The 14,757-nt window shown below is 40.2% G+C and overlaps 1 protein-coding gene across 1 annotated transcript; it reads left to right on the forward strand.

Annotated features, from left to right (window-relative positions):
* The first annotated feature begins 1,174 nt into the window (after positions 1-1,174).
* Positions 1,175-6,518, forward strand: LOC108990542. The gene is made up of 6 exons (XM_035689152.1): positions 1,175-1,294; positions 4,521-4,962; positions 5,057-5,297; positions 5,364-5,763; positions 5,899-6,162; positions 6,465-6,518. Exons 1-6 carry the CDS (start codon positions 1,175-1,177, stop codon positions 6,516-6,518), a joined length of 1,521 nt encoding a protein of 506 aa, XP_035545045.1.
* The last annotated feature ends 8,239 nt before the right edge of the window (positions 6,519-14,757 follow it).

Consider the following 14,757-nt stretch of genomic DNA (forward strand, 5'->3'; position numbering starts at 1 on the left):
CGACATTCCTTTGTAACACTATATTCTCCCGTCAGAGGGTCTCCATATTCGCCATGAGCTTCTGTATTGCTTCGTTTTGTTGGTTAACCCTTGCTTCGACCGCTTCGGATTGCATCTTTTCACGTTGTGAATGTTGGGAGCGGGTTGTTGCCAGCATACGAAGGACACGCTAGTTATGGGATAACAAAATATCCCACAGACGGCGCCACTGTTGATGTTGTGTTTCGCAGGCCTGGGCAATTTCTCGCCCCCAGTATCCAAGCGCGATCCTGCACAGTCTAAAAGGAGAAAAGGGACCTCGTGGTCCTTTAATCCTCCTATGCTTGAGTTAGTGATGGGAACCAAGGTGGGCCTAGTCTTAAAGATATGTTACAAATTCCAGATGGGCCAAATACAAGTTCAAGGGCTTAAAGGATGAAGATTCAGTTTTGATTCATTTCATAAGCTATGGAAAGGGCAACAACATGACTTAAAGGCTTTGGGCACTTGAAGGCTTTCAACTTATTTAATTCATTTAAAGAACTTATTTTATTAGTTTATGAAATTTGATGAATTTATTCATTGTCAGTTGAGCTTATCTCCTCTTGTTTTTAATTGAACTTTTGAACTTATCAAAGGTAAATCACAACATTTTGTGGCGTTTCTCCTTTGTAATCTGGGTTTTTGAGACGGGTTATTCAACGGGTCTAGATTTTAATATAATCTTGATTCTTGAAACGAGTTCTCATCGGGTCTAGGTTCTTCATCCATTGACTTGATTTTGGCTTTCTTGGGTGAGTTTGCAAATTGATTGTGGGTTCAAGGGATTCCAATCCCGCAGGTTCATATCATTTGGTATTCAGAGCAAGGTTTTCAATTTGGTATGATTCTATCTTTTAATTCTTGTATCCTTAAATTTAATTCTAGGGTTTCATTATTCTAGAAAAAAAAAAACAAAAAGTAGGCTGTAACACCGGGCTTTAGGCCCAGCCCGTTGAAGGCAACCGAATGTAGGAGGCCAGCCCAGGATCACTTGAGGAGGGACAGACGGCGTCGTTTTGGAGAGGGATTAAATTCCCTTTCTTCCTTGCACTGTTCTTCTTCCCCGCTGAGTTCCTCTGTTTGCTTCCGTGATTTTCTCCCTTTCCCGTGCAACTGCTTCCCACGCCCCACGATTTCATTTTCGGTTCCGCATATGAAGTGTCTTCCTCATCACAATTCCGAACCACTCAGACTCTCTCTTGCGTGGACTGGTGTTTCATCCTTAGCCAACATCTCTGTTTCTGTGGGTCTCGAGATTTCTGGTTCTCCGAAGGTGAGCTATCGTTCTCTCTCTCGTTCTATGTTTTCTTTTCGGGCTTCAGCATCTGATCGTGAGTTGCTTCTTTGGATTTTGGCACTTTGCAATAGACCGTGGGCATCAAGTATGGGCGCCGTGGTTGCCTTTGATTTTGAATTTATTTTCGGTAACTTCCACCACCCATTAAATCCTTAGTTTCTCTTAATTCTTGCTTGCTGTTACACATTCCATAAATCATTTTATCTCTTTCCTTCGGTTTGTCTATCGCACACACACACGCTGCTTGGTTTGGCCTTGCATCACACTTAGTTATAATTTCCCCTTTGCGCAGACCACTAGTTTCTTTCAGTAGAAGATTTTGTGAAGTTTATTTTTGGGTTGATGTATTATTTGTTGGAACGGTGGAGTGTGTTGGAATTATGGATGTTGAGGAATATAATGTTGGATGATTTGTGAGACTATTGTTGAATTTTATTTGAGACTTTTGGTGTAAAATGATGGGTGTTTTGGAACTAGTTGTATTGAACTGTCGTGCAAGTTTTGAATTGTTGAATGATTAGAGTATTGATGTGGACACTGAAATTGTCTTATTCGAGGGTTGGAAGTGAAGTTTGGTTTGGATTATGTTTTAATTATTGGAGTTACAGTTGTTGGTTTTGGAAATAATTATAGTTGGTTTGGTGTTAATAGAAGGTGGTTGTTTTGGATTTTAAATGCAAATGGTTTGAAGAGAGAGTTGTTCAGGTTTAATTGTTAGATAATTATTGAGCTATGAAGGGACTGTTTTGATTTATTACTCAATAAATAGCAGCCTACTAGATTGGTTATTAAATGTTGGATATATGTTCTTTTTGTTTAGGTGGTGTTACTATTAGAGTTCCGGCTCAAGGTGTTGATAATACGAAGAAGTCAGGTAAGCGGGGTTCATATACTAGTTTTGCATAAAATAAATAAAAGGAGGTTGACTTTGAGAATAAATGTGTTTATTTTCTTTTTGAAAGAGATGATCTGAAAACAACCTCAGATGTTTATTCTGCATATGCATAAATTCTATATAAGAGAAAGTGTTTTTCTGTCATGACTGGTGTAGACATGAGCTAGTTTTGTGCACTTTATTTCTGAACTATGTAAAAGAGCGAATATGAAAATCTAGAAGTTTTGTTATGAACAAATGAGAATATTTTGTTTATGTTTATCTCGAACATGTGAAATGATCTGAAGCTTTTCAATATTTTGTTTTGAAATGATGTGTCATCTGAGAACCTTGGCATGAAGTTCTGATTCTGTATATGATTGTAATTGGATTTTCGATGAAATCTGTTATATTTTTGTTAAGGCCCAACCACGGGTATAATGGTGGTTTATAACCCTACCACGGGGGTGAAACATGGTATACGGCCCAGCCACGGGTATAATGGTAGTTTATAACCCTACCACGGGGGTGAAACATGGAAAATGGCCTAGGCATGGGTATAATGGTGGTTTATAACCCTACCACGGGGGTGAAACATGGAAAATGGCCCAGCCACAGGTATAATAGTAGTTTATAACCCTACCACGGGGGTGAAACATGGTATATGGCCCTGCCACGGGTATAATGGTGGTTTATAACCCTACCACGGGGGTTAAACATGGTATTGTCCCGATGTGATATTAAACGATGATATGATTATAATGTTTCAGTTTAGAAATGCCAACGGATTCTCTTTTTGGAATAAGTTTATTTTTCTGAAAATTTCGCTCTAATGTTTTTGTACAAGTTTTGTTTCTACATTCTGAAAGTAAATGTTTTGTTTGGCTTATCAAATGTTATAAATGCTCATGTTTACATGCTAGTATATGCTCTCTGCTTGCTGAGTTGTTGATAACTCACCCCGTTAATCTTCATAATATTTCAGATGACATCGATGGTTCAGCTGAGGATCAGTATTAGAGTCTATGGAGAAGATTAGCAGTGATTTGTTGTTGGGTATCTCATGATATTAGTGCTGGTGTCGGAGGTTAATTATTTTTCTTAAGTTTGCTTCAATGGATTTAGACGGTTTATGGAGACTTATATTAATGTTATATTATTTCTAGTTGTTATTTGAGACATGAAGAAGAGTTGATTTTATTTGGGTTGTTGGATTGAATATTGGATAAATGAGTTTATATGATTTATTTAATTGAAGTATTTACGTTTGATTTGAGGTTTGGGAAAATATATATTCTTGAATTTGGAAATACTCTAGCCTTGTTAGAGTTGATTATCAGGTTATATGAGTTAACTCTCCGGACCCTCGGGAACGGGGCATTACAGTTGGTATCAGAGCCAGGTTTGAATTCTGCATACTGTAGACCTTGGAGGTTTAGATATTTGTGGGTTCATACGATGTGGAAATTTCAATATAGGAATTGGAGGATTATATTGATTTCAATATACGATGTGCCATGTAGATATTTAAGTTTGAGTTCTAAGAACCTTATGATTGATTTTGATGGGATTTGAGGTTTTAGATTTTGCTGATGTTAGGAATTGAATTTGGAACTTTGAGGTTATAGATTCTAGTGATATATGCGTGTATTAAGTGATGTCAGATTTACATAGCTATATGATATATATATGTATATGTGTTTATATGTATATTTTATTTATCTTCTTATTTTATTCTATTTATCCGGTATTTTTGTTTTCTATTATTTTAGAACGTTTCACCGAGTTTAAACTTTCAGGATGGCTGCTCGTCGTAGAGTTCGAACTCTTGAAGATTTGAACGAAGATGGCAATGGTGGGGGTTGCACGTTCAAACAATTTAATCGAACGCATCCTCCCATATTTGATGGAAGAGGCGATGCGAACTCTACGGAAGATTGGATACAAGACATTGAAGAAATATTTGGTATTTTGGAGTGCACCGATCAGCAAAAAGTCAGGTTCGCAGCTTTCAAACTATCTGGAGAAGCAAAGAGATGGTGAAATTCTGAGAAAGTTATCAGGGAAACTGAGGGGACTGGGTTAATTGTTTGGGCTCAATTCAAGCAGAATTTCTTTGATCGATTTTTTCCTAAGGCTGATAGGGAAGCAAGAGCTCGTGAGTTCGCTAACTTGGTGCAAGGGACCATGTCTGTGCGCCAGTATGCTGCAAGGTTTGCGGAATTATCACGTTTCGCCGCATACTTGATTCCCGATGAGGAGAAAAAGACTAGGAAGTTTGAGGAATGTTTGAACTATAGGATTTATGAACGTGTGATGATATTTCAGATTCAGAATTTTTCAGAATTAGTACACAAGCCGATGCTAGTTGAGCAGAATCTCAAGAGGGGTGCTGAATTGCAAGAACATAGGAAGAGAGCTGCTCCACAAGGATTCCCTAGTTCGGATCAAGGGCAATGGAAACAGAGAAATGAGGGAAGCAGTTCAAGTCAGAGACAGATACAGGGAAATCATACCTCTAACCCCTGTAAGTTCTGTGACCGCATACATCATGGAGAGTGCAGAAAGGAAGTGGGATCATGTTTCAAATGCGGTAAGGATGGGCATTTCATTAGAGAATGTCTATTGTTTGCGGTGAACAACAGAAGGCCCAATCCAGCTCAAAACTTTAGGCCGAATAACCAAGGCAACAATCAGCGAAGGACTGTACCAGCACGGGTGTTTGCTTTGACACCGGGAGAAGCTGAGGACAAGGATGATGTCATCACAGGTATAATTTTCTAACCGTCCCTTCACATTTTTTTTAGTTTGAGAATTAAGGATTATTTATCTTATTATCTCTTTGGATTATATGACGTAACCAGGAATTGTTCCCTTATTTCTCAATAAGGCTATTGTTTTATTTGACTCGGGGGCTACCCACTCCTTTATTTCAATGGATTATGTTAAGTTGTGCCCCATTGTTGCTAATGAGATGGACTACAATTTGAGGGTCTCTACCCCAACTAGTGATATAGTGACTTGTAACAAAATTTTACTCAAGTGTCCAATAACTATTAGCGGGAAGGAAATGCCAGCTAACCTGATAGTCTTTCCTATGACTGGGTTTGATGTGATTTTGGGGATGGATTGGTTAGCTTCCAGTTATGCTAGTATTGATTGTTTTAAAAGGGAAGTGGTGTTCAAGTTTCCGGAAGAAGAGGAACTTCGGTTTATGGGTTCTAGAGTGCGTACCTCTCCATCAGTTATTTCTGCTTTTCAGATTGACAAGATATTACGTGATGGGTGTCAAGGGTATTTGGCCTTTGTGGTGGATGAACCAAAGGAAGAATTGAAACTTGAAGAAAGTCCTATTGTGAGGGAATATCCGGTAGTTTTTCCTGAAGACTTGTCTGGATTACCGCCTGAGTGGGAGGTAGAATTTGCTATTAACTTAACCCCAGGCACGGCGCCTCTTTCCAAAGCCCCTTATCGAATGGCACCATCAGAGTTAGCCGAGCGTAAAGAACAGTTGCAAGACTTATTAGACAAAGGTTTCATCAGACCTAGTGTGTCACCTTGGGGAGCTCCAGTTTTGTTTGTGAAGAAGAAGGATGGGACAATGAAGATGTGTATAGACTACAGGGAACTGAATCGAGTGACCATAAAGAATAAATATCCGTTGCCCCGCATCGATGATTTATTTGATCAATTGCAAGGTGTGCAGGTGTTCTCTAAAATTGATCTTAGATCGGGTTATCATCAATTAAAGATCAAGGCAGAGGATGTGCCTAAGACAGCTTTCAAGACCGGGTACGGCCATTATGAATTTTTAGTCATGCCTTTTGGTTTAACCAACGCCCCAACAGTATTTATGGACTTGATGAATCGGGTTTTTCATGAGTTCTTAGATAAATTTGTAGTGGTGTTTATTGATGATATATTAATCTACTCCAAGAGCAAAGCTGAATTCGAAGACCATCTGAGACAAGTACTAGGGACACTTAGGGATAAAAAATTATTTACCAAGTTGAAGAAGTGTGAATTTTGGCTTGAGTCTATTGCATTTTTGGGACATGTAGTCTCAAGGGATGGTATTTCAGTAGACCTCGGGAAGATTGAAGCAATAGTTAGCTGGACTCAACCAACCAATGTGCATGAAGTTAGGAGTTTCTTGGGTTTGGCTGGTTATTATCGTCGATTTATAGAAAATTTCTCAAAAATAGCAGTTCCCCTTACCACCCTCACTAGGAAAGATAACAAGTATGTTTGGACCGAAAAATGTGAGGAAAGCTTCCAGGAATTGAAGAAGAAATTGGTGACAGCTCCAGTTCTGACAGTCCCTAGCGAAAGAGGAGGATTTGTGGTTTATAGTGACGCTTCACGATTGGGTTTGGGGTGTGTTTTCATGCAACATGGAAAGGTAATAGCTTATGCTTCTCGGCAATTGAAGACATATGAGCAAAATTACCCCACACATGATTTGGAGTTCGCCGCCGTTGTCTTTGCACTTAAAATCTGGAGGCATTATTTATATGGTGAAAGGTGCGAAATCTACACGAATCACAAGAGTTTGAAATACTTCTTCACTCAGAAAGAACTGAATATGAGACAGAGGAGATGGCTTGAACTAGTCAAGGATTACGATTGCAACATTAACTACCATTCAGGCAAAGCTAATGTTGTAGCTGATGCGCTTAGCAGGAAGCTAGTGGGACCAGCAATTGCAACCCTTACCACTCAGCCCCACTTATTAATGAACTTGGAAAGAGCTACTATTGAAGTAGTTGTGGGTGACCAGCAGGCATTGATAGCCAGTTTAATAGTTCAACCAGCTTTGATAGACAGAATTAAGCTCGCCCAAAAAGAAGATTCTAAGTTGGCGAGATTAATCGAAGAAGTAGAAAAAGGGGATAAACCTGAGTTTAATGTTTCTGAAGATGGAGTATTAAGGTTTGGAAATAGATGTTGTGTGCCAGACAGTGTTGTAATAAAAAGACTTATCCTTGAAGAAGCGCACCGCTCCCCTTACACAGTTCACCCGGGTAGTACGAAAATGTATCGAGATTTGAAAGAGTCTTTTTGGTGGGAGGGCATGAAGAGAGAGATTGCTCAATTTGTGGCACAGTGCTTAACTTGCCAACAGGTGAAAGTAGAACACCAACGACCAACAGGGTTATTGCAACCACTTCAGATTCCAGAATGGAAATGGGAGCATATTTCTATGGACTTTGTTACAGGGCTTCCACGGACACAGACAGGACAAGATGCAATTTGGGTGATAGTTGACCGTTTGACAAAGATAGCTCATTTTGTACCTATCAAAGTTTCTTATAAGTTAGAGAAACTAGCCGAGCTATATATACAGGAAATAGTGAGGTTGCATGGGGTACCTGTGTCCATTGTGTCAGATAGAGATCCGCGTTTCACTTCGAAATTTTGGCGAAGCTTACAAGAGGCCATGGGCACTAAGTTAAATTTCAGCACGGCTTTTCACCCACAGACAGATGGTCAGTCGGAAAGGACCATTCAAATTTTGGAAGACATGTTGAGAGCTTGTATGCTGGATTTTAAGGGGACTTGGATTCGACACTTGCCTTCGGTCGAGTTTGCTTATAATAACAGTTACCAGGCTAGTATTGAGATGGCACCTTATGAGGCACTTTACGGTAGGAAGTGCAGATCTCCTTTATATTGGGACGAAGTGGGTGAAAGACAAATTTTGGGTCCAGAAATCATACATAAGACAACAGAGAAGATTGAGACCATTCGAGCTAGAATGAGAGCAGCTCAGAGTCGACAGAAGAGCTATGCAGATAACCGTCGTCGCCAATAAGAGTTTGAGGTTGGGGATAAGGTATTCTTGAGGATTGCACCCATGAGAGGAGTTATGAGGTTTGGAAAGAAGGGTAAGTTGAGCCCTAGGTACATCGGACCAGTTGAGATTCTTGATCGGATTGGACCAGTGGCTTACAGAGTAGCCCTACCACCCGCACTCTCAGGTGTACACAATGTATTTCATGTATCTATGCTGAGGAAGTATGTACCTGACCCCACCCACGTTATTGATTACGAGCCTCTTCAATTTCAGGAAGATCTGACTTATACAGAAGAGCCGGTGCGGATATTAGAGAGAAACGAACAAGTGTTGCGTAATCGGACTATTCATTGGTTAAAGTGGTATGGAATAATCATGCTATCAGTGAAGCCTCTTGGGAATTAGAAGAGGAAATGCAAGTCAAGTAACCATAGTTGGGCACTTGAAGGCTTTCAACTTATTTAATTCATTTAAAGAACATATTTTATTAGTTTATGAAATTTGATGAATTTATTCATTGTGAGTTGAGCTTATCTCCTCTTGTTTTTAATTGAACTTTTGAACTTATCAAAGGTAAATCACAACCTTTTGTGGCATTTCTCCTTTGTAATCTGGGTTCTTGAGACGGGTTCTTCAACAGGTCTAGATTTTAATATAATCTTGGTTCTTGAAACGAGTTCTCATCAGGTCTAGGTTCTCCATCCATTGACTTGATTTTGGCTTTCTTGGGTGAGTTTTCAAATTGATTGTGGGTTCAAGGGATTCATTTCCCGCGGGTTCATATCAGTTAATATATGGAACCAGTTAGAAGACCTGATAAAAAAAAAACATGAACCAAGACGATAGTATATTTTTTTATATATGTTACCTATCGTTGGGTTGACCCCTATTCATATTTACCGTGTTGGATTTTCCCACGACGGTGTTCTGGGTCAGATGGGTGATTTGTCCTTCATATTTCATTGACAAGCAGCCTTAGCGTTATTTTCTTACCGAGCAGCGATGGCCCTGGGGCCTTCTTTGTTTACTTCTCGGACCCTGGGCTGCATTCAATGCCGCACACCCTACACCCTGGGATGCATTTAATGCGACAAGGCCTCTGTTCTGGACCCCATTAAATGCGATGTGGCCTCTGCTCTGGGCCGCATTAAATGCAATGTGGCCTCTACTCCGTTCCCCCTTTGTCTGGTGAGGCATGTCACAATTTTCTTTCCTTTCTTTCCGGCCTCCCTCCGAATCTCTTGCCCCGACCCGATCCATTTATCCCAGTTCCAAACTAGGCTTTGCTTTATCAACTCGGGGCTCCTGTGGCCGGACTGGGCCCTATCGATGGCCTAACTCCTACACTTAACACTCCCAGCTGTCGTGGGCCGAAGCCAATGATTTTTTCCCCATCACAGTAGCAATATTCCAATAGCTCAAATAACCATCTGGGGGAAGATTCAATGGGTATGGCAACCATAGTAGCTTTTACCTCCTTGAGTGAGGGCGGTCTCAACAAAATCATAACAATAAAAAAAGACTATTACATTGAAATTTGAATGAGCAACCCCTCTGCCCATCATGATTTCCTTTATAAAGGTGTGACACGATATCTTCAGCCATATGCTAAGTAATGCTTACCAACATTTGTGTGGTGTTGGCCATTTTTTAGGATTTGCTCCCGATTACAATACTAGTCTTTGCCACTCTCATCTACGTACAATTTCATTCGGCCAACTACTTATCATCATTATCCTGTGAAAGGACACGCATTTCATTTAATAGTTTGATTATATGCATAGAAGGTATCTAGCTCGTTCATTTTTTTGTGATCATAAGTTCTACTTCAAAAGATGGAAGTGTATGGCATTCATTTGGAATCCTTGCTGGTAAATCAGAGATGGTTGCTCTTCCTTTCCATATTTGAGTGAAAAATCCTTATTATAGACAACTCCCTTAGGAAAAGGGTACTTCTCCAAGACATAGTCGGATAACATCTGTTTCTAAGTTAGAAGCTTGTCGAATTGGCCGTTTATCCTTTTCCTACGGGTGTTCTATCATGTTCTAAATAAGAGCCTAAGTTTTGGTGGTTTGGTCTAGCTTCAAATCCTAAGGGGATACTTGGGGAATGAGATGCGATGTGAATTTTGAGAATAGTAGTAACATGGTTTGTAAATAGTAGTAAGATATATAGTTTGAGTTAAGTATTCATTGGATTTTAGAAAATGAAAGAGAAAAAATTGAATAAAAAATATTATAAAGTTAAAATATTGTTATAATATAATTTTTGTTTTAGGATTTGAAAAAGTTGAATTATTTTTTGTTTTTTGTTTGAAAATTTGAAAAAGTTGTAATAATTAGTTTGAAAGTGTTTGCGTTTGAATGATGTTTGGGAAGGAAATGAGATAGGATGAAATGGGATGTGATGAGATATGTTTCCAAACATCCCCAAAGTCTCTCATCATAGCTTAGAATTGACTCACTCTGATAAGATCATGTGACATCCCTAACTGGGACTTTAGCAAGATGACTATATTCCAATTAGTCTCTACTACAAATGCATACACGAGAACATTGCTCAAAAACTTACATGAGATGGAATTGAACATCTTATGAACACTAGTTTACACAAAACCTCATTTTATTCATAAAACTTACTCACTTACAAATTGGCCCTTATGCCTATTAACAATGATCAAAATAACCAAAGCTAACAAATCATCTTTGTGGTAAAAGTCCGAGGACCACAATAGGTCTCCTCCTCCTCCTCTAGTGAAGTCTACCTAATTTCCAAAGTGAAGTAATTTTGCATATGGAAATGTGAATTTGTGGCTTAGCATGTGACTAATTACCACTAACCATCCATTTTACAAAATTTCTTCATTTGGTTTTGCAAATCGATGTATTGTTTGGAAATCACATCACAAGAAGAATGTTAAAATTCAAGTGTAGTATATCTCAACAAAACATTTCACATAACAAGATAGTGTAAATAGCATGTTCATTATGCATGTTTTACGACATATTGCTATACTTGACTTTTGTGTTTCAACTTAATCACTTAGTTGCTCGGAACATTTTTTCGTCCCTGTGATGCGGGGGTGGGGCCCCCCGTCCGTGTGTCGGGGGTGGGTATTATCAGACTTGTATATGTACAAATGTTATTTATTCTATATTACTTAGCATTTTAGATATGTTGGTTATTCCTTTTATACCCTTGCATGTGTATATAAGCTCATCCCATTGTATTTTCTATTTTATGTCAATAATATCATTAAACAGTTTTTCCCTCAACTGTACTCTCTTCTAGAATGGTATCAAGAGAAAACCCTTCGCTTTGCCCCTCTTCGTCCGTGGCTGACGCAATTGATGATCCTACAAACCCTTACTTTCTTCATCAAGGTGATAGTCCTGGAGCCCTCTTGTTTCACAGCCACTCATCGGTGAGAATTTTCACACTTGGATCCAGTCAATAACCATGGCGTTGATTGTAAAGAACAAATTTTCTTTTGTTGATGGAAGTCTAACTCAACCTCCTACAACTAATTCTCTGTATGTTCCCTAGATTCGTGCCACTACTATGGTTTTATCTCGGATTATTAATTCTTTGTCCAAAGAAATTGCATCTAGTATCATACATTGACTCGGCTGAAGCTATATGGAAAGATCTTAAAGAAAGACTTTCTTAGGCTAATGGTCCTCATGTTTTTCAATTAAAGAAAGACATTTCCAGTTTGATTCAATATCAAGAATATGTTAGTTCATATTTTACTCGTCTGAAAAGTTACTAGGATGAAATGCAAAATTTATGTCCGTTGCCTAAATGTACTTGTGGAGCATTGCAAATAATTCATGATTATCAACAACAGGAATATGTTCTACAATTCTTGATGGGATTAAATGAATCTTTTGCTAGTGCTTGTGGTTAGATCTTGCTTATGGACCCTTTACCGCACATAAACAAAGTTTTTTCAATTGTTTTTCAAGAAGAACGTCAACGTTCCATCACTATTTCGGCCAACATTCCAGAATCTGCTTTGATGTTCAGTAAGAGTGGTTCCACTAAAAAATTTTCAAGAACTAGTACTTCTGGTCATACCGTGGCAAAGACAGACCTCTTTGTCAACATTGTGGTAAAAAGGGTCATACCTTTGATAAGTGCTACAGGCTCCATGGTTTCTCACCAGGTTTCAATTTTTCTTTTCCAGGTGCTCAAGATCTTAAGACTCTAGTGTTACCAATAACACGAGCAATGTTAGCAAATTCTTAGTTTTATTCAATCTCAATCAAATCAACCTATGGCTACCCCATCAATTGAACCTCCCTCAAATGATCAACCCATAGTAAGTCATGTTAGTAGTTCTCTTTCAGATTTTGCTATTGAATATTTAATTCCACATTTTTCAGGTATATCCAATTCTTTCAATCATTCTAAATTCTATTCCTCTCAGCCAATCTATCATTTTATCAATTCATGGATAATTGATTCAATAGCAACTGATCATATGATCAGTTCTCCTTTCTTGTATACATTAGCTACATCTATTATTAATTCCAACATCAAACTACCAAATGGACATTTTGTCCTTGTGACTCATTGTAATACCCAGCTCCTTCTTCTTACGTACGCTTCTCCTTTCTGACGTATGTCTCGTCTTGATATGTAAGCAAATTCCGAAGGCAGAGATTATGTGATCATCTGCCTTTCTCACTAGCGACTGCGAGCCACGTTATTCATGCCGAACCATGATGGCGTGTCTCGAAAGATATCGTGTGACTTCTAGGGCACGCCCAGTGTTTTAAATATGCTGGAAATATTTATAAGGAATATTTCCATCATTATTGAATTAAGACTTGATCATAAATACGACAATCATAATATTATTGAAAAGCTCTAAAAAAATTATAATTGCCGGAAATCATTTTAATATTATTATTAAAATGATTTCAATTATTTAAGATATTATGAGATTTAAATTATGTTGAGAACTTTTATTAATTAAATTGTTTAACCCTTTTAAATATGTTAAGTGAGACTTCATCATTTTATTAATGTTGAAGAATATTATTTTATAAACTAAAGTTAGTTTAAAATAATATTTACCTTAATTCCTCTAAGTGCTTTTAATTAAGTTAACATTTACGCATCTTCAAATCAGTATTTTAATTCCTCGTCGTTAGATAGTTGTGTAGATCCTCAGACGAAGGGACTGGGTTAAATACCCAGACCCCCTCTCTTTCCCTCTCATTTCCCCGTAACCTTTTCTCTCTCCTCCCTCTCTCATTCGGCGTACGCTGTATGCAGATCCACCCCACACCCGAACGGCTTAAGGCCTCAGCCCGGCGCCGCCGTGCGTCACCCTTCCTCACCGCCGGCACCAATGGCTTGCTCTCCTTCCGGCGAGTCCATCCATGCCAACCTCTCCCTCTCACGCTCTCCCTTTCTCCATTTCAGAACTGCACAGCCCGAATGGGCTTGGTGCGCGTAGCGCCACCCTCCAACGCCACCACTCCCTCGGCAGCTTCCCCTACCATCGGCCACCACTCCCCAGTGAGCTTGGCCTCTATTATGCAGCCACCTTCCCTCTGTCGCACACACGCACACACAAGGAGACCCACGCACGGCTTCACTGTGCGCGGCCCCTAGCGCCGCCATGCGTAACACCCACTGCCACCTAGCGACACCATGGCTCCTCCCCGAGCTCCTCCACGTGACCCATGGCCAGAAACCCCCTCCTCCACCTCACGGCTTCTCCCCTTCTCACGCACGGGTTGCACGCCGTGCACCACCGTGCACTGCCACCCACGGCTGGTAACCACCACCATCAACCTCCTCAGGCCGCCACCAAGCCAACCCAACCTCCCATGACCCTAATCTGCCACCCACGAGAGCACACTCTCTCTCACTCTCCCACCACTTCTCCCCCACGGTAGGCCAAATCGTCCACCATGACCCACCGTGGCACCACCTCAACGCCACCACGAGATCCACCGCACCTCCCTTAGCCAAGCCCTAGGTCCAAACCATCACTTTATGTGGTGGGTAACCACTGCACGTGATGGACAGTCACTGCATGTGATTGACCGCCACTGTACACGGCTAGATCTGCCGTGTTATGCTCTTTACCATGATCACAAGGCCTCACAAGCCTTTCCAAGACCACACCTAGCTATCCAAACACCTAAACAGTCACCATACGTGAGTTAGCCGCCACGTACGACTCTTCCGACATCATCGGCTATGACGGTCAACGAACAACGCACGGGTTATCCCGTCGATGGTATAACCCTCTATCCTTGTTAATTATGTTGGATATTAAGTAGTTGACTAGGTTGTGGACTGTGCTGTTAGTATTTGTGGAGTTGTGGCATTGTGATGAAATGTTGGGCATTCTGTGTAGTGAAGTGTTGGGCTTGTCTGTGTTGCATGGAGGTGCATTGTGCGGTGTAATGTACTATGAAGTGTTGGGCGTAATTGGGAAGCGTGCTGTGTAGTGTGATTGGGGAACATGTGCAATAATGGTGGCGTGGTGTATGTGGAATGGATACAGTGCACACTGAGTGTACTCTGTGTGTATGTGGCGTGTTGTATATGTAGGAAGTACAAATGGAATGTACTCCATGTGATGGTGAGACGCACCATATGGCGGGTACGCCATAATGGTGATGTGCCGTGGTGTGTATGAAGGGAGTACACGATGGGTGTACTCTGTGTGGGGTATAGTATATGTGAGGAGTACACGTGGACTGTACTCTATGTGGTGGAGTAATGCACCATGTGGCGGA

Source organism: Juglans regia, chromosome 4 (assembly GCF_001411555.2).
Source record: "Juglans regia cultivar Chandler chromosome 4, Walnut 2.0, whole genome shotgun sequence".
NCBI lineage: Eukaryota > Viridiplantae > Streptophyta > Magnoliopsida > Fagales > Juglandaceae > Juglans > Juglans regia.

Coding starts and splice junctions, on each gene's coding strand:
- LOC108990542 (XM_035689152.1), top strand. CDS start 1,175: ATGAAGTGTCTTCCTCATCACAATTCCGAACCACTCAGACTCTCTCTT. Junction 5,764..5,898: donor TGTCACCTTGGGGAGCTCCA/GTTTTGTTTGTG, acceptor CAAGGTGTGCAG/GTGTTCTCTAAAATTGATCT. Junction 6,163..6,464: donor TCGAAGACCATCTGAGACAA/GTACTAGGGACA, acceptor ATGTGAGGAAAG/CTTCCAGGAATTGAAGAAGA.